The sequence below is a fragment of the Osmerus mordax genome, chromosome 7, assembly GCF_038355195.1.
Source record: "Osmerus mordax isolate fOsmMor3 chromosome 7, fOsmMor3.pri, whole genome shotgun sequence".
In the NCBI taxonomy this organism is placed as follows: Eukaryota; Metazoa; Chordata; class Actinopteri; order Osmeriformes; family Osmeridae; genus Osmerus; species Osmerus mordax.
In genome coordinates, this window is record NC_090056.1 from 18,092,629 (window position 1) to 18,112,664 (window position 20,036).

Here is a 20,036-nt window from a genome sequence, read left to right on the forward strand (position 1 = left end):
GGATTGGGAGACAGACAAGTGTGCAGGAGAGGAGAAGGGTTACCGGGCCAGGGGGATGTAGGTCTGGGCCAGCGACCAGCAGGACCGCAGGGCAGGGGAGGAAGACTCCTTCAGCAACACCACGCTCAGGCGCCTCAGCCACTCCAGCCAGTCGTCCTTGGATACCTTCCTGGCTGCGCCCCATGCCTAGCGCCACCAGAGGAAAACACAAGGGCTGCTTTCTTTAGTAGGTTTTGGGCTGTGGGAATCTCAATGAGCATACACATGTACCTTTGGCATTGGGTCTGGGGGAGTCTTGCACTGATTTGATGAGTAGGGCTAGTTAAAGTTCTAATCTTAGTTCTAATTCTAGGGTATATATGTCATGGTGTGTGATAGGGGAAATTGGTGGTTGTAATTCTTGTAAAAAGTAAGTGGAAACGTACTCAATCCTTGATCGTTACATCTGTTTATAAAACACAAATAAATAAAAAGTCTTGTGGTGGAAAACATCCCTGACCTTCTGCAAAGCAGTGGTGCTGACGTGGAGCTTCTTCATGGGTCCCGCCTCCACCGGCCCGCTAACGAGCGTGTCGCCTTGGTTACCACGCAGGTGGCGATGCTGGAAGATCAGAGAGTCCTCTTCCTCTTCCGCAAGCGTGTACCCCTGAAGTAAACACAGTTCGACTGAGAAATACACAAACACACGCTAAACCGGCCCACACAACAAGTCCTACTATGAAGGCCGGCTTCCAAACATGTGTTGTGTACAGCTACGTGTCCTGCTTGATGAGTTATTGTTGACAAACAATGCAATTTGTCTGTATTCTATAAACTCTGAGGTTGGCGCTGAAATTGTGGACAGTTGATGGCTTTTTATTATCTTCAGACATGTGCTGGTACATGTGCTTACAACGTCAACATGTTAGGACTTTGAGTCTGTGAAGGAGAAATATAATAAACAGTAATATAAGTGGAATTCCAAATTTTGATTGTTCCAGTCTCTCAAGGCGAAGCCAAACATGAAAAGACCATTTCTGTAACAGGTTTATCTCATGCCAAACATCTTGCATGGAGAAAAAGATAGAGAGAGAGATGTAAAGGAGATAGAGAGAGAGAAAGAGAGAGAGAGAGAGAGAGAGAGAGAGAGAGAGAAAGAGAGAGAGACGGTAGGGAGGCTGACCTTGACGATCCGACAGATGAGAACGTCATAGCGCTGGTGATTGATCCTGTGCTTTAACATGACTTTGTTCACCATGGGGATGAAGATCTGGTACTGGAGATGAGAAAAGAGAAGGGAGCCAGGAAAAGTGAGCTTGCGTCATGGTTTATGTGTTTAAGCTATTCACCTCGCCCCTTTGCCATAACCAAAATGACAGACCGGCATTACTTTGCATTTGACCCCCATGGCCTTCTGTTAGACCTGTCTCTTTCAAGTCCAGCCAGACATGCCCACATGTGGTTTCTATGGTTTGGGGTGCAGCGGTAAGTGTGTGTGTCTATGTACACTTGTGTGTGTGTCTATGTACACGTGTGTGTGTGTGTGTGTATACATGTGTATGTGTATGTGACTTAATCGCTATCCATAAACACTGCTCCTGCTGCCATTCGGTCAATGTGTGATGACATCATCGGCCTCACAGGAAGTAGTAAAAGCGTGCAGGCGGAGTCAGTCATTGTGGGAAACCACTCCTGTTCCACCAGAGGCAGGGTCTGGCAGCGTGCACATCAAAGCAGATCTAAGAGGGCCCTGAGGGGTACCCCCCCATCCCCCAAACCCCCCCGCCCTGCCAGATACCTTCTTGCCCAGCTGGAAAACTAGCGAGGACAGCGTGTCCATGGAGGTGATGCGCAGCTCCGGGGTGCTGTCCAGCGCGCGCACAATGGGGTGGATGATGCGCGAGGCGTAGTCCGTAAAGTCTAGGGACTCGGTCAGCCGGTCCAGCGTTTCCAAGGCAACCCTGGAGGGTAAGAGCAAAACACAGATAAACAACGCTACTTGAGTGCTACTAAAAGAGGCAGATGTCTTGTTCCTGAAGGTTTGGATGCATTAAAAAAAATCACAGCGCATTAGAAGCTCTCAACCGTTAAGTATTTGTAGACTCGCTGAAGCCCTGAGGGTTAAATAAAATACAGTACGCATCTCTGGCAATTTATGCTGGAAACAGTAGGTCTCTTCAGTACTGGCATGAATGTATTACAGCACACCGATATAAAAACGTGAGTAGAAGGAAAATGTTGTTTTGAGAAGTTTCACTGACTTCCGAGCCTGCAGGGGCGCATCCGGGGCGTCGAACAGCTTGACGATGGGGGGCAGGAGCAGGTGGAGGTAGTCATCCAGGTTGGCACCAAACAGCTGAATGGCATTGAGGAGCTAAGGAGAGAAGCAGGAAACACGTTTTATATACGATTTTTCAAACACCGTAATGAGTGAAAGCGCTTATCTTAAGTATTTGTAATAGTCCTAAAGGGCCTTCATTGGTTGCCTGTATTTTGTGATTTTGCTGAAAGGCACTATATCAGTATCATTTCAGATTTGATTGGAGCAAGACAAGAAACTTAATTGACAGAAGGCACGTTTTATACTGGTGTTACTGTTACCAGCTGAGATGAAACTTGCTTTTAGTACTTTCTTCAACTTCTTTTCTTTTTTTTTTTTGCCATTTTACTGTTTCAACACCGAGTAGGGAATTTCACACAATCTTTCAAAAGCGATTCTCTGTAACCATAGTTACAAAATGAGCTTTTTTCATACACGTATTCCTCCTACATGCAAGCTGGTTCCATCACGTCTGAATCAAAAGATATCAGTACATTTGGTCAAGTGGGTGGTTGTTCCGTGTGGACTTAACCCACAGTAAAGTCCTCAATGAGAATGGTGGTGTGAGTGTGTGTGTGGGCGGTTGGCTGGTGTTTGGGTGCCAGGCTGAGCTGTGGGATGACGTACCGTACACAGACCGAAGACCCCCAACCTCTAAATTGCACTCGGCGAGACTACAGGAAGTTGGGGCCTCGACACAACAGCTCCCGGAATGATGGAGCTCTGTTTTCTTTTCTTTTACTTGGGCTGGAAGGTAACCCTACTCCCTCTCCCTCTCCCCCGTCCATGACCTCTAGTATGATACGTGTACAGATTACCCAAGGCCTCTGTTATTGACTAACCAGACGTGGAACGGTGGAAGCTCAACATCTCTCTGTCTAAAAGGACACATAACATGCGCTATGCCAGGGAAGAGGCTGTATAACTGTGGTTGGTTTGGAGTGCGGTGGTACCCTTGTAGATTTTATTAAGCTGATTGGTGATTTACTGTTGAGGGGAAACCTGGATCCGTATCGGGGTAATTAGAGCAACTGGATAGAGTGCCAGGCAGCCCTGCTTGACTGGCTGAGGTCTTGTTTGTGAGGGTGCTTCAGCTAGACTGGAAGTTCAAGGTCGGTTTCAATATCAACCACGAGTTGGTTTACCTGTTTATAATAACCTCCGTTCGATGAAAATGACCACCGTGGTTTGAATGAATGGCTTTAGAGAACAGTTTAGAAAACAAATCTTTGTACGTTTCCCCCGATAATGTTTATAAGCCTAACCGTCCTGAGAGACCACTGTGGAGTGAGGGATTTAGCATGCACTATGTATATACCTATGATCTAGATGCACGAGAGTGTGTAGTACATGTCGCTTTTGGATAAAAGTGTACGCTTAATGAATAAAACGTGTAACATGTAATAACAGTAACAAGAATGTGTCAGACACTTAGCAGACACTTTTATCCAAAGCAATGTAAATCACCGGGAGAGATTCGAACCTGCGACCGCTTGATCTGTAGTCAAGTGCTCCAACCACTGAGCTATACCTTCCGATTCAGCTTTGTCCAGGTTAATTAAACAGTCTGAGTCTTGCAATGGCCTTACCTTGATGGTGACACTGCGTCCTGTGCTGTTGTCATGCATGAAGACGCGCAGCATGTGCGGGATGAGCTGGGGAAGGTAGAGCTTGAACTCGCCCCCCAAGGCGACCACGATCTGCTCGATCAGCAGGATGATGGTGTTCTGCATGGGGTTGTTGGGCGTCCAGTACTCCTGAGAACCACACGTGTCAGGAGAACATGTCGGAAAGTTGCACTACGTCGTAAAAGCGCATAAGCCCTAGGAGAGACGTTACCACCGTGTTCAGAAATGTGTTTTTCCCCCACAATTATGAGCGACCTGGTTTAACATGGGTCTAGGGTAAAAGGCTGGGACGATGCTGCCAGAGTGCAAGCTACCAAACGCTACCTCATTGGGAGTCAGGTGGCTGAGCGGTTAGGGAATCTGGCTAGTAATCAGAAGGTTGCGGGTTCGATTCCCGACCGTTCCAAATTGACGTTGTGTCCTTGCGCAAGGCACTTCACCCTATTTGCCTCGGGGGGAATGTCCTTGTACTTACTGTAAGTCGCTCTGGATAAGAGCATCTGCTAAATGACTAAAATGTAAATGTCATCCTCCCTATTGCTATATAGAAAAGTGCCGGTTGGGTAACTGGGTCAAACTAAAGTGGGGTCTTCTCATAACTAAGCAGTAGATCTGGAAGGACATTCCACAGTGCGAGAGATGACTGGACACCACATGTGGGAGACGGACGTCAATTTCCTGTCAACTGAATTGACACCACGTCCTAGAACCACTAAGGGGGAATAAGGGGGGGGGTTAAGTTCCAGTTAAAGCCACTGGACAGATAATAGAGATGGCGGGATGTGAAAACAAAAAAAAAACTCAGCTGTGAAAGCTTGTGATGTTTTGTCAGTGGCTAAGGGTCCCTACCCCCGCTTTCCTGCTCTGGAGGATAGACAGAAAAGCTACCAGATTCAGATGAATGTGCCTTGAATGGCTATTCCAGCCCTTCAAAGCCCTGGATGCATGGAGTAGACTCTGTTACTAAAATGAATAGATCCTTTGTTTGACTGGCCATTTATTAACTCACTGACTCAAGACGCAGTGAAAAAAGTTCCTTTTTCCTGAGTAGTTAAAGCTGCCGATAAGTTATTGAGATTTCAATGAGGAGAGGACATTTGATATTTTGCTCCTTCGTATTGAGTATGTGCTTGACAGCTTGAGAGGGTGTGTAGGGCAACGGGTTTAACCGAAATTTTGGATGTTTCACATCATCTGATAAGTTTGTATAACTATCAATTTCAGGAAGCTGTCATGTGAATATACAATAGCATGACTGACCGAAGTGGGAAGTCCAAATCACATATACAACCGATCCGAGAAAATCAAATTCTAATTGGGTGTGCTCAAGCCTTCGGCGAGAGCACAACCTTTGTTCTCTCACATATATATTATTATTATTATTATTATTTTTATTTCTTTTTGCCCCCCTAAAACTCAGTAAATACTTGGCCTACATAGACAACGTAGGTGTCAAAAGTTTCGTCTTGGTAGCGATTGAGTTGCTTCTATTGGAATTTACGTTCCGTTGCATGGTTTAAGCTTAAATTAGGTTTTTGTGGCGAAAAGTGAAGCTAACGGTGGCTAATTTGCTAGCCACAGTCACTGACGTTACTAACGTCACTGCGTCACTAACGTCACGAAAACACGCGTGACTACCTTTGCCAGAACATTCGTTTAGCATCTGTTAACTTGGGGGATAGCTAGGCTAACTATAGCTTTACTGCAAGGCAGCTGCAGAAACGCCACAAGAAAAGAGGCCAGGGTGATAACTATTTACTCATTTTACTTTGTGATATGACACACAATTGTGATGTGTAATGTACAATATAAGCTGATATTATTAAGGAAGTACATCTACTTTCGGAAACAGTAGTCCACTATTTCACTGACATATTAGCATCATGACATTAGCCTGTGTTGCCCGGGCAACACATACTACAGTGGTCTATGATGTATCTGTTTTCAATCGTTAAAATAAACATTCCTCACATATACATTTTCGTTGTAGGATTTATTCTGACATTAGTAAACGATTTGTTGGTGAAATTACCATTACCTGTGGTTTCAAACCAGTGTAGCTCACTGCAACGCTGTAGCCTACTGTACCCGAGACACTAGTGTGAGTAGCTAACAACAACTCCTCAGCTGTTTAAGTCAAACGGCAACAGAACATGTTCGGCACTCCCCTTACTCAAAAGTCTTTCAGTAGGGAAACTATCTGACTACTAACCTGAACTTCATTGCCACAGCCTAAACTTTGTCAATCTGTTCATGAAAATAATTAATTTCAGCCTAAACCGTACAACGGAACGTTTAATCGAATTCAACCAACGCAATCGCTATCAAGACGAACACAGCAGTAGTCTAGTACTGTACTGTAGTAGTAGAATTTACCGGGGCAGCTTCTCCACACAGGGCTATATCGCATTTTGAGTTGTTACTGACAATGATCGCTACCAGTGAGCTTTTTATGAATGAGCTATTTTCCACTAAATAAATGTCAAGCTTATTTACGTTTTTGGGGGCATATTTTCAGTTAGCAGATGGTACTGTTTGAATCGCGATTCTATCTTCTGCCGGTAAAGTCGTAGAATAATCTTCAAAGGGGGTTCTTTATTAATGAATGAATGCAATATGAGTAGGCTAAATGCCTGAAAATATCACGAGAAGGGACAACTTAAAAGGACGTTTAAGTCATAGAGATTAGGTCCATTTGTACACCGTTCTGCCAAATGTATTCGTTTTGATTCAGCCTGTCAGCTGCCTCTTGCAGGGGAAATGAGAAGACATCATATTTCATTCTACACTTCACTCGTATTTTGAGTTGTAAATGAGCAGCAAAAAAAAGATGCTTTTAAATCTATGTAATCTTTATAAATAATAAGTAGGCCCGATGCATTTTTATATAAAATATACAGACCCCTGTGCAACCGACGCAAGCAAGCACACCCTACAATTTCCCCAGAAATTGTATCCTCTCTAGTTACTGATTAGAATCTCCTATAAACTACATTATTTCCTCATCAAGTCCTTATTTTTTTTAATGCTTTTCTATACCGACCCCAGTCATTGTGTGCAGACACATATAGACGGTGCCACAGCACGAGTTCAGTTCAAGGCCCGTTGCACATTAAGGCTAATGAGGAAAGGAGAGAAGTGAACTGAAGGAATTAAGAGTTTGCAGCTGTTTTCTGAGTCCCCCCAAAAAAACAGAGAGAGAGAAAAAGGGGCTCATTGTTGAACAAAGCTACTCACTCTGATGAGGGTGAAGATGTCATCCATGTAGGGCCGGATGTGGATCTTCACAAACGACACCACCATCCCCATCTGCTGGAAGAGAAACTGAGAGAAGGACAGAGGGAGAGAGAGGGAGGAAAGGGGTGAGAAAGCAGGTGTAGCCAAAACATGTTGATTGGCTTGAGTCCGACTGCTCTGAGGAAAATATATGGTGATGGGGGTCATGAGTTTAGTCACAGGCTGTCTAACACTGCCCTGACACGGTACACCTCTTGTTGAAGCTACTGAGAAGAAAACGTGTGGTTGTGATGAAATGGCAACCAAAAAAGCACCTTCTTGGCTGTAGTGAGTATCAAAGGTCTTCCTGTTAACGTGACAGTAAACAGGTCACCTCAAGTACATCTTCTCTTCAACCTTTTTCCTGACTTCCTCTGAACTTTAACACAATTTTACAAAAGTGAAACGTTCACAAAAAAAGATATTGTCAACGCCTTAACCCATAGAACACATCTGTTAAAAAAGAAAATCAGTTTAAGTAAAACCAATAAATTAAAACAAATGCGCTACTTAGCATTAGCTACCTCTCGGATGCTGGTGTCGCACACCCGGATGACATTGAGGAAAGTGGGCATGACCTGGGGCAGGAATTGAACACACTTGAGGCCCAGAGACTTGAAGATGAAGGTGACGGCTTGGACCACCATGGTGTGGTGGTTAGACAGCGAAGGGTCCCGCAAGATACGCATCAGAGTCACTATGGCAACCGCCGGGTAGAACTCGTCTAGGGGGAGGTTGCCCATGTTCACCAGCATCTCACTGGTGCTGTAGTCAGCTGAGATGGGAAGATGAAGAATAGATTAGAGAGAGAGAGAGACAAAGAAAAAGACACAGAGAAATATAGATTTGCTATGGAGAAACAGCATTTGTCTCTAGTTTACATACTAACTTCCACATCAGATTTAGTTTGGCACTGAACAATGTATTTTGATAGCCAGTTCTCTCTTGGGCTAGTCGTAATTGTAAACTGATATTGTGAGTAGGTTCCTAAGTGAATGAGAAATTCTCTAATCAGCTTGCCGCCAAGATGATTTCACACTAAGCATCAACAACATTTCCCACTTGGAGGACTCGTCTGGACACAAGGTCGTACGTGACAAAGGGCTGTCCCGGGGGCAGTCAGTGTGTCAGTCCCAGGGAGGGGTCTACTGTCCCGGGGGCAGTCAGTGTGTCAGTCCCAGGGAGGGGTCTACTGTCCCGGGGGCAGTCAGTGTGTCAGTCCCAGGGAGGGGTCTACTGTCCCGGGGGCAGTCAGTGTGTCAGTCCCAGGGAGGGGTCTACTGTCCCGGGGGCAGTCAGTGTGTCAGTCCCAGGGAGGGGTCTACTGTCCCGGGGGCAGTCAGTGTGTCAGTCCCAGGGAGGGGTCTACTGTCCCGGGGGCAGTCAGTGTGTCAGTCCCAGGGAGGGGTCTACTGTCCCGGGGGCAGTCAGTGTGTCAGTCCCAGGGAGGGGTCTACTGTCCCGGGGGCAGTCAGTGTGTCAGTCCCAGGGAGGGGTCTACTGTCCCGGGGGCAGTCAGTGTGTCAGTCCCAGGGAGGGGTCTACTGTCCCGGGGGCAGTCAGTGTGTCAGTCCCAGGGAGGGGTCTACTGTCCCGGGGGCAGTCAGTGTGTCAGTCCCAGGGAGGGGTCTACTGTCCCGGGGGCAGTCAGTGTGTCAGTCCCAGGGAGGGGTCTACTGTCCCGGGGGCAGTCAGTGTGTCAGTCCCAGGGAGGGGTCTACTGTCCCGGGGGCAGTCAGTGTGTCAGTCCCAGGGAGGGGTCTACTGTCCCGGGGGCAGTCAGTGTGTCAGTCCCAGGGAGGGGTCTACTGTCCCGGGGGCAGTCAGTGTGTCAGTCCCAGGGAGGGGTCTACTGTCCCGGGGGCAGTCAGTGTGTCAGTCCCAGGGAGGGGTCTACTGTCCCGGGGGCAGTCAGTGTGTCAGTCCCAGGGAGGGGTCTACTGTCCCGGGGGCAGTCAGTGTGTCAGTCCCAGGGAGGGGTCTACTGTCCCGGGGGCAGTCAGTGTGTCAGTCCCAGGGAGGGGTCTACTGTCCCGGGGGCAGTCAGTGTGTCAGTCCCAGGGAGGGGTCTACTGTCCCGGGGGCAGTCAGTGTGTCAGTCCCAGGGAGGGGTCTACTGTCCCGGGGGCAGTCAGTGTGTCAGTCCCAGGGAGGGGTCTACTGTCCCGGGGGCAGTCAGTGTGTCAGTCCCAGGGAGGGGTCTACTGTCCCGGGGGCAGTCAGTGTGTCAGTCCCAGGGAGGGGTCTACTGTCCCGGGGGCAGTCAGTGTGTCAGTCCCAGGGAGGGGTCTACTGTCCCGGGGGCAGTCAGTGTGTCAGTCCCAGGGAGGGGTCTACTGTCCCGGGGGCAGTCAGTGTGTCAGTCCCAGGGAGGGGTCTACTGTCCCGGGGGCAGTCAGTGTGTCAGTCCCAGGGAGGGGTCTACTGTCCCGGGGGCAGTCAGTGTGTCAGTCCCAGGGAGGGGTCTACTGTCCCGGGGGCAGTCAGTGTGTCAGTCCCAGGGAGGGGTCTACTGTCCCGGGGGCAGTCAGTGTGTCAGTCCCAGGGAGGGGTCTACTGTCCCGGGGGCAGTCAGTGTGTCAGTCCCAGGGAGGGGTCTACTGTCCCGGGGGCAGTCAGTGTGTCAGTCCCAGGGAGGGGTCTACTGTCCCGGGGGCAGTCAGTGTGTCAGTCCCAGGGAGGGGTCTACTGTCCCGGGGGCAGTCAGTGTGTCAGTCCCAGGGAGGGGTCTACTGTCCCGGGGGCAGTCAGTGTGTCAGTCCCAGGGAGGGGTCTACTGTCCCGGGGGCAGTCAGTGTGTCAGTCCCAGGGAGGGGTCTACTGTCCCGGGGGCAGTCAGTGTGTCAGTCCCAGGGAGGGGTCTACAAGCTTTTATTGGAGAGCTGGAGAGACAAGAGATGTCTGGTATTCAACTTTTCATTGGTCCGTCGTGAGGGTTCGGTTTCAACAGAAACGCAAGTCACACGGCGCTCTCTGGCCCTTTACGAAGTCTAGTCAGACACAACACATTTACGGCGGTTTTTCATGTAGAGGCAGACGGTCGAGCTGTTTTTATTGTTAGCTATCAAAACACTTGTAAAAAAACTAAACAAAAAAACAAACATTTTACAAGTCAAAGGTGACCGAAAGATATTTACATTTACATTTACTCATTTAGCAGACGCTCTTATCCAGAGCGACTTACAGTAAGTACAGGGACATTCCCCCGAGGCAAGTAGGGTGAAGTGCCTTGCCCAAGGAAACAACGTAATTTTGCACGGCCGGGAATCGAACTGGCAACCTTCAGATTACTAGCCCGATTCCCTAACCGCTCAGCCACCTGACTCCCCAGAAGATATAATTCCATTCATCAGCCACCAACCACCATATCACCAATTAAAGTCATTCAGTTGGGGGTGTGTGTACAGTCAGGTGAGGTGAATCCGACATTCAATTCCTCCCTGACCCTATATAACCGTTAAATATTCTGCTCATTCACAGCGATTGCCAGACTCCTTAGCTCCATTAGCTCTGACGGTTACCAGATCTGCCGTTTGGAGGCCTCCATTGCAGTCGCAGCCCATTTAGTAGCCTAACACTGCTAAAACTATCACCATAAAGCTCAATGTCACATTCACAATGCATCTGTGAATTGAATACACATTCAGCAAGTTTTTCCTGCACATCCACAGCTATGCACGCAGTAAGTTGATTCAGTGGTTCGCTGGAAGCTAACTGGACAAGTGAAATCATCATTTAAACAAAGAGGTGAGATCAGCAAAATATCTTGCGTTTTCGTTCCGTCGTTTATCTAGGTTCGTCTCTGGACTAGTGTGGCCGGTCAGATGGTATTATCAGATGTGCAGACTTGTGTAAACGCAATGATGTAATATGGCATTGACATGGAACCATCTTCACTGATACGGCCAAGGTATGAATTTCCCTCGAGGGGGCCCTGTCTAGGACCGTCGATCGAGTCTGCACCTGCGATCGCGATGAGTGATTTATGATCGCAATATGTGAACAAAATATACACACGACAAAAAATATATATATCTTCATTCACAATGAATATGTTTTGACATTTTGATAGTGCATAGTCTGAGATCAGAAATTACATCACAACTTAAGTATTGTCTATTAGCTCATATATGAAAGAAAAAAAAAATCGAACTACAGCACCCTGGTAGCTCATGTGCCATGTAGACTGAGGCCTGGATTCAAATCCCGTTTTGGCCCTTTACTGCATATCCTTTCCTGTCACATTTCATTTCAAAACTGTCCAATGAAAGGATGAAAGCTGGCAAAAATAAATAAATAAACTCATCAAATTGTAGCTTACAGAAACTGTGTTGAACACATTAGGCGTAGGGTATAAAAGGTATAGTCTCCTTTCACTGTGTCGTATCGTCTGAAGGGCTGACAGCGTTACGTAGGTCACTTCTGATCATATACTGAACTCTGGCAGGTTTTAAAACACTTAGTATGATCACGTTCACTGTGAAGTGACTTCTCTGCGCCGGGTTCCCTTGGTTCAGGATCTAACACAAGTCAGGAGACATTTTAATGTCCTGGGGCTCCAACAGGTTGTAAACCCCGACCATTATTTCTGTTGACTGTGCTCAATTGTTTCATGAGTTATGAGTTTTGATGACAGAATGGATACTGTATGCTGGATACTTGCAGTGGTCTCCACTTTTAACAAAGGCAATAACTCATTCGAATACACAGATGGGTCAGTCTAAGGAGTTGTGCTACAGCCAGGTTCGACACCTTATAATTGAAACATTTTATATTTTTCATCCATTGTAATGGCCATACACTTTAGAGAACGTGGACACCATCAGAACGATTTTTATTCCACTTTATGTGACCTAGCCTGCTCTGCCAAGCAGGTAGCCATGTGCCTGTGTGTGGGTGTGTGTGTGTGTGTGTGTGTGCGTGTGTGTGTGCGTACAGTCTGTGATGCTGTAATGAGGTGTGTGTGTGTATAGTCTGTGATGCTGTAATGAGGTGTGTGTGTGTGTGTGTGTGTGTGTGTGTGTGTGTGTGTGTGTGTGTGTGTGTGTAAAGCAGGGGCTCACCAGAGTCATTACTCGACTTGGACTCTGACAGGCTGACAGCAGAGGCATCTCTTGACTGGTCGATCATGCCAATGTTGACCTTGTGCTTATAGGGGTCCAGGGCTCCAAGCAAGCCCAGCACACGGATAGCCTGGAGGACAGAGAGGATGGTATATGAGCATACCAGAACAGAACAGTCAGATGGCTGAGCGGTGAGGGAGTCGGGCTAGTAATCAGAAGGTTGTCAGTTCGATTCCCGGCTGTGCCAAATGACGTGTCCTTGGGCAAGGCACTTCACCCTACTTGCCTCGGGGGAATGTCCCTGTACTTACTGTAAGTCGCTCTGGATAAGAGCGTCTGCTAAATGACTAAATGTAAATACCTGCACCTCCAGCAAGGTTAAAACCTTTTAACCCTTGTGCTGCCTTCGAGTCACATGACCCAAAGGTTCATAACGAACCATCGTTGTGTTTACCCAATTTTACCCAATACAAAAACAAATAAAAATAATTTTCTTTTAACCATTCCAATGTGGGGGGTCTGAGACAGCCCGACAGTTAAAAGAAAATGCTTCACTTTGTTTTTGTATGAGGTAAATTTGTCGCAATACGACGGTGGGTCACAATGACTGATGGGTCAGAATGACCCGAAGATAACACAAGGGTTAAACGTGGCAACATAGTAAATACTGTATTTTAAGGCACTGATATGTTTTTGAGGTAAATAATTAAGGCAGGCTTGAGATGTACCAGGATGTTATGTATTGATTTCACTTAGTAGATGCTTATAATAAGCAATTATAGCACAGGGAGATTTGAACCAGAGATCACTTGATCTGGATCTGTCAAATACTCTGAGCTATAACCTATATCATGTTTAAGTCAAGTCAGGTTCACATTGTTATCCTTGATTGTAGCGACAGGGTCAAACTGTGGGCATTATTAGACCTGTATTTGTTTTGTTAAAGCTTGGCATCATGGTTTGGCAGAAGACGGGAGACATTTTGGGCTAGCAGCATGTTGCCTCATGCCCTTTATACTACTTTTAACCAGTGCATCTGCTAAACGCTGGAAAATGACAAACTGAGCCAAAATGGAGGCACCTCTCTCCTGATTCCCTGGTTCTGCTCTGTCTTCAGGAAGTTCAGCAGCACCTCAAGGAGTGAGGGGTACTTGCGGTAGGGATCCACAACATAGCCTGTGCTGGCGACTTGTTGGCCAAGGGTCCACAGCGCCACCTGGTGGGAAAAGGAAAATAAGAAACTACACTGTCAAAGTAACCAAATGTTTTTTCTCTATCACAAAACTTCATGAAAAAACAAAACCAAAAAAAAAGATTGGTTTATCTTCAAAGGGTGAAATCTATGGAGCATACCTGTCTCTTAGCCAATGAGGAGGAGTCCTGCAGCATGTCCATGATGATGGGGAACAGCTCATCCATCCACTTCCTCATCTCCAGACCACTCACCTGGACGACAAGTAAACAGCAGCCAATGAAAATACACATCCCTTGTATTTGTTTTTGCTTCACTAACTAATGGACTCCAAAAGTTTGTGCACAACCCATGACCCATGTTCTCCCAGCATGATTTGACAATGTTCCATTCTGACGTCACAGAAAACTTGGCCTTCCTCAGTCTTCCATTCCCCCCCTCAAATGTTCAATGATGTATCTTTTGTCCTCTCGTTTGGACCCTTACGGTGCACCTACAAACTGTTTTCTGTTCTCATACAGCTTCTTTCCCCTCTGTGCGACTTCTCCATAGTGGCTCCAGAGACAGCCTCTGACTCTGACCTGTCCTCCAACCGTCTCAGAACAAACTCTCTTGTCTACTCTGGCATCTCCAGCACTCCCTCTGCGCAGCAGGCCTAGACGACCCCTGACCCTGCTCTCCTCTCCCCTGCCTGGGCTCTGCGAGTTCACCTGGCCAGGGACAGGGATGGGGATCAAACTGGGAACAACAACATCATTGAAACTCTCTCCAGGTAAGGTTAGATTTTTTTTCTGCGACTCGTCTGTATACTAGAAGATGTATACAGACTAATGACTCTAGAGGACGATTTGTTTTTATCGATAGATACACACAAAAAAGAGATACAAAAAAAAGTTAAATGTTAAAACAAAGCTAAAAATGCGTTGAGAAATATTTAAATGAAAAGTAAACATTTTAAGACAAAACAAATACATTACAAACAAATACATTATTATCATTTTGGGGGGTAAAAAGCCTTTTGCACAGCACTGTATACACACTGAATCTAACAGGGACTTATTGGTTGTAGGTTACAGATAGCTAGGTGGGTTCCTGCTGGTCTTACCTGAGCCAACTCTCCGATGGTGGCCAGAACACTGATGACCACCCCTGGGTTGGGGTCTGTGTCTTTCAGCTTCAGGATCAGAGCCTTGGGTGGAGAGACAGAAAGAGGTGGAATCAAGTAAATCCCATAAGTATTGAAATGATGGGAAAACGTATTTTAAAACTTAATGTAACACAATATAAATCACTTTCTGTTAAGCTGCCAGCTTTCAAGAGATGAAGAGGTTATGTAGCCTTTAATGGTGTGACTACGGGTGCAGTGGTGACAGCTGTACCTTCAGAATGGGCTCCATGTAGGGTCGGATGAGACGAGGGGCGTTGGACACCAGGTGACCCAGCATGCGGGCGCTCTGCTCCTTGTTCCTGCCCACGCCGCTGTGCTCCAGCTCGGTCAGGATCTGTCGGGGTGGCAAAACAGGAAAACAAAACGCTTCAACAAAAACGCTTCGAGCTAGTCAGGTGCAGGGTTCAAACAGAACCCTCAACAAACAAAAACCTCGCCACCCCCCCCCCCCCCCCCCCCCCGCTCTCTTCGGACGATCTGTTTAAAAGTCAGGTTCCACGACTGGCGGAGGTGAAGGGAGCACGTGGTTGCTGTGGTGCCGACCTGGATGAGCATCTTGCGGAGGAAGGGCATGACGAAGGCCGGGTTCATGCTGCTGAGGCGGCCGATGGTGCAGATGGCCAGCTCGCGGATCTCAAACACCTCGTCGTTCAGAGCCACAAACAGCGCCTGCAGATTCTCGGCCTGCGCCAGGTGGGCGTCGAAGCGCTCGTCCAGAGAGGCCAGCACGCAGTAGCGGATGTCAGGATCTGGGAGAGAGAGACCACGGCAACAGTTAGATAAACAGTTGGAGGGTGGGATGGGGGGAGGGGTATAGCTCAGTGGCAGAGCATTTAACTGCAGATCAAAAAGTTGCGGGTTCGAATAACCCCCTAAAAGCATCTGCTAAAAGGGACACATCCTTATTATTATCTTCAACCACACGATAATTCCACAGACTTCATCCATGGTTTTACTGCTGTAATTATAGTACTGTAGCTCAAAACTAAGCATTTCCAGCCCACTGAAAAACAGACAAATGCCCCATCAGGGCCTTTACGTTTCAAACTGTATTCATTCAGCAGACGGTCTAACAGACAAATGCCCCATCAGGGCCTTTACGTTTCAAACTGTATTCATTCAGCAGACAGTCTAATCCAAACCCTTCACTACCCACCGTGGAGCCAGCATGACCGTCCTTCTCACCTGGGTCGGTGATGCCCACCACCAGCAGCTTGCTGAGGACGTCGGCCACCACCTGCACGGCGGTCTGGCTCACCACGTGGCCGTGACCGCTGATCAGGTGGATGGAAGGCGTGAGCAGGCGGGAGCAGGTGCGAGCCGCCTCCATGCGGATCTCCTTGTGCTCGCTGTTCAGAAAGTGGTCGGCGCAGTGGCGGACGAACTGGGTCAGGGAGTGACCTGCCGGGAGAAACAGGGAGGGAGGAACAGGGAGGGAGGAACAGGGAGGGAGGAACAGGGAGGGAGGAACAGGGAGGGAGGAACAGGGAGAGAGGAACAGGGAGAGAGGGAGGGAGGAACAGGGAGGGAGGAACAGGGAGGGAGAAAGGGAGGAACAGGGAGGGAGGAACAGGTAGGGAGGAAGGGAGGAACAGGGAGGGAGGAACAGGGAGGGAGAAACAGGGAGGGAGGAACAGGGAGGGAGGAACAGGGAGGGAGGAAAAGGTAGGGAGAAACAGGGAGGGAGGAACAGGGAGAGAGGAAGGGAGGAACAGGGAGGGAGGAACAGGGAGGGAGGAACAGGGAGGGAGGAACAGGGAGGGAGAAAGGGAGGAACAGGGAGGGAGGAACAGGTAGGGAGGAAGGGAGGAACAGGGAGGGAGGAACAGGGAGGGAGAAACAGGGAGGGAGGAACAGGGAGGGAGGAAGGGAGGAACAGGGAGGGAGGAACAGGGAGGGAGGAACAGGGAGGGAGGAACAGGGAGGAACAGGGAGGAACAGGGAGGGAGGAACAGGGAGGGAGAAAGGGAGGAACAGGGAGGGAGGAACAGGTAGGGAGGAAGGGAGGAACAGGGAGGGAGGAACAGGGAGGAACAGGGAGGGAGGAACAGGTAGGGAGGAAGGGAGGAACAGGGAGGGAGGAACAGGGAGGGAGGAACAGGGAGGGAGGAACAGGGAGAGAGGAAGGGAGGAACAGGGAGGGAGGAACAGGGAGGGAGGAACAGGGAGGGAGGAAGGGAGGAACAGGGAGGGAGGAACAGGGAGGGAGGAAGGGAGGAACAGGGAGGGAGGAACAGGGAGGGAGGAACAGGGAGGGAGGAACAGGGAGGGAGAAACAGGGAGGGAGGAACAGGGAGGGAGGAACAGGGAGGGAGGAACAGGGAGGGAGGAACAGGGAGGGAGGAACGGGTAGGGAGGAGGAACGGGGAGGGAGGAACAGGGAGGGTTGAATACAGATTTGGAAAGGGAGTAAGGATGCTCATAATCAACCGTGTAACCCATAACCGACAATACGAATGTTTACCGGTTAAACAGTGTTACCAATTTAGCGACAATGTCGTTAGATTTAGCAACTTTTCACCTTCCCTACTGGTGACAAAAAAAGTTGTATCTAGCGACTTTCTGATACTTGGGCCGTTTCCGTTTTAGAGCAGTAAAAAAATAACTGTAATTTAACTTATGTGTTGTTTAACCGCTAATCATGTAGGTACAGGCAGCGTGGACGGTGCTCTCGGATTCAATGTGTTTTCGTTTTGTTTACTAGCGTAAGGGGTCCATAATGGCATTAGCGTCCTAGCTCTGGACACTCGTCAGAAATCTTATGAAAATGTCGATATAATACAAAATAAAAACGTTATGTCACAGCATTTTACTTTAATATATACACTTATATTAAAACACACCGTTTTTTAAATCCAATAGAAATAGCCTAATCAGTTTTTGTTTTGTTGTTGTTTTGTTGTTGTTAACTTTCAGCAGATGTAAACGATCGGTTAGGTTTCTAGTGTGTTTGTCATTTGTGACAAGAACAGTTGCATTGGAATTATTGGTCTTTCTCCTCTTAACAGTTTCTAACCTAAATGTGTTGGTTCTATTCTTCTTTGTGTGAAGTTAACCCTATATAAACTCTACAATACAACCTGGCCAAGACTATACACTACTGTCAGGTTTTGACCAGCGTCTCGTGAAAGGCCACACCTTCAAACTCAAAGCTGCCCAGGGTTCTGAGAGCCAGAGTGATGCTGCCCACATCACTGGCCTCGGGGATGTTGGTGAGGCTGGGCGAGGCCAGCTGGTGGGCCAGGCCCTTGGGCATGCCGGGGTGGCGCAGGGGCTTGTGCATCAGCACCAGGGAGAGCATCTTCAGCAGACCGTCCTGGATGTCCTTCTTCAGCTGAGGGATCTGACGACTCAGGTCGTAGAGAACCGCGGTGAGGGCGGGGCTGTGGGAGGGGGGGGGGGGGGGGGGGTACAGTGAGGAGGCAGGTGGTAACACAAATAGTTGCTTATTTACTCACTCACACACCCACTTGCACTCTCAGACTCACTCATACACACACACACACACACACACACACTTGCACTCTCATACTCACTTATACACACACACACTTGCACTCTCATACTCACTTATACACACACACACACACACTTGCACTCTCATACTCACTTATACACACACACACACACTTGCACTCTCATACTCACTCACACACGCTCTCTCTCTTCATGCGTTAAAACACCTTGACCCTACCTGAGTCCCACGGCCAGCATGGGCTCCAGAAGCTCCTTGATGTCCTGCTGTATGCTGGGGCCCATGGCTCTGGACAGCATGCTGATGCAGGTGAACACTGTGGCGTCCACCTGCATCATCTTCTGCCTCCTAAAGAGACACGAGGAGAGGTTAGCACAGCACCACTGTACAAACACTCAACTCAGGTCCACATCATTATTTCTCACAAGAACCAAATACTCTGCCCTCTCTATACGACAGGATCTGACCATCAGGTTCATGTTCTTTCATACCCGTAGGTGAAGACACCAGGAAGATGTATTCAAGAGCGATTAAGAGGTGACAGACACCTCACACACAAACCCACTGGCTCACAGCAACAGCTCTTACTTGTGGGCGAAGTCCTTGGGCGGCAGGGCTGCCTTGATGATCTCCAGGATCTTGGTGAGGTAAGGCTGGATCTCCGTCCTCACGGCCACCACCAGCAGACCCAGGGCCTGGAAGGCTAACGTGCGCTCCTTCTCCTTCTTCAGGCAGCCTAGCAGGTAGCCCATGGTGTCCGACAGGTACTGGTCTGGGGATGGAGAAAGGAGGAAAAAGAAGGAAGAGAGGGCGGGGGAGGGGGGAGAAATGTCACGAAGAGAAAAGAGCCTGGGATGTTGTGAGATAAATTAAGAAGAAGTAGAGGTGAAAAGAGGTTCTATGCTGACCCGTGAAGGTGTTTGGTTGGAAGGCGGCCAGTCGGGGCAGCAAGTTTAGGGTGGTCATCTGGATCAGAGGGTTCTTACTGGTCCTGTACTTCAGAACCCAACGACACACCTGATAGCCGGAGACAACAGAACATGTCACCCTCCGCAGAATGACCAGCAACCTTTACAGAGGCTGAGGGGTCGACACGGTGAGACCAAAAGTACGTATTGCTTTAACAGAAAGTGTCACATACACCTTCCATAACTCAAAACACGTTTCTCCACAAATAAAATGTATACATCCGATACAATTTGATAAAACGTAGTTGGATTTTGAAACTGCGACCTCTTAAGCGGTCAAAGTGCTCTAACCACTGAGCCACACCCATCGACCGTGACCAGTGACAGACCTGGTCGAAGCGCTCCTCCATCAGCTCCCGGCAGTAGCGGCTCTCCACCAGGGAGCTCTTGGCAGGCACGGGCGTGGCCCCGAAGCTGAGGAAGCCCTGGGGGGTGCTGTAGCCCAGCAGGCCCAGCAGGGCGTTGGACTGCTGCGGCTGCACCGACTGGAAGCTGGTGAACGGGGTGATGTGGCGAGGCTTGGTCCCGAAGCCCATCAGCTCTTTGCAGTAGCGGTCGTGAACAACCTGCTGCTGGGCGATCTCCTCCATCTCCTCCCGCATGCGCTGCGGACAGGTGAGGGATGATGAGAGGACGTCGTCGAGAATTAGGGTGGTAATGTCGGTTAGGGAATCGGGCTATTAATCAGATTAATCAGGTGCAAAATGACGTTGTGTCCTTGGGCAAGGCACTTCACCCTACTTGCCTTGGGGGAATGTCCCTGTCCTTACTGTAAGTCGTGCTGGATAAGAGCGTCTGCTAAACGACTAAATGTAAATGTATAGCGTTCACTTGTCTAAATTTGAACCCGGAAAACCTCTTGATCTACTTTTATCACTTGTATTATTGTTTTTAATGATTTTATGTAAAGCACCTTGAGCTACAATTTTTGTATGAAATGTTCTATATAAATAAAGTCTTACTTACT

At 48.3% G+C, this 20,036-nt stretch overlaps 1 protein-coding gene across 1 annotated transcript in view; it reads right to left on the reverse strand.

Moving 5' to 3' along the window:
- The window catches only part of mtor (mechanistic target of rapamycin kinase), a 77,381-nt gene that overhangs the window by 55,083 nt on the left and 2,262 nt on the right, over positions 1-20,036 (reverse strand). The window contains exons 7-26 of the mRNA XM_067239326.1: positions 19,399-19,674; positions 19,010-19,118; positions 18,690-18,873; positions 18,321-18,449; positions 17,765-18,009; positions 15,812-16,027; positions 15,170-15,375; positions 14,838-14,960; positions 14,564-14,647; positions 13,620-13,712; positions 13,348-13,482; positions 12,267-12,396; positions 7,728-7,978; positions 7,165-7,251; positions 3,889-4,056; positions 2,241-2,353; positions 1,778-1,940; positions 1,163-1,255; positions 500-646; positions 44-186 (exon numbers count right to left, since the gene is read on the reverse strand). Of these exons, the coding sequence (XP_067095427.1) occupies positions 44-186; positions 500-646; positions 1,163-1,255; positions 1,778-1,940; positions 2,241-2,353; positions 3,889-4,056; positions 7,165-7,251; positions 7,728-7,978; positions 12,267-12,396; positions 13,348-13,482; positions 13,620-13,712; positions 14,564-14,647; positions 14,838-14,960; positions 15,170-15,375; positions 15,812-16,027; positions 17,765-18,009; positions 18,321-18,449; positions 18,690-18,873; positions 19,010-19,118; positions 19,399-19,674 (3,095 nt within the window). The remainder of the gene's footprint in view (positions 1-43; positions 187-499; positions 647-1,162; positions 1,256-1,777; positions 1,941-2,240; positions 2,354-3,888; positions 4,057-7,164; positions 7,252-7,727; positions 7,979-12,266; positions 12,397-13,347; positions 13,483-13,619; positions 13,713-14,563; positions 14,648-14,837; positions 14,961-15,169; positions 15,376-15,811; positions 16,028-17,764; positions 18,010-18,320; positions 18,450-18,689; positions 18,874-19,009; positions 19,119-19,398; positions 19,675-20,036) is intronic.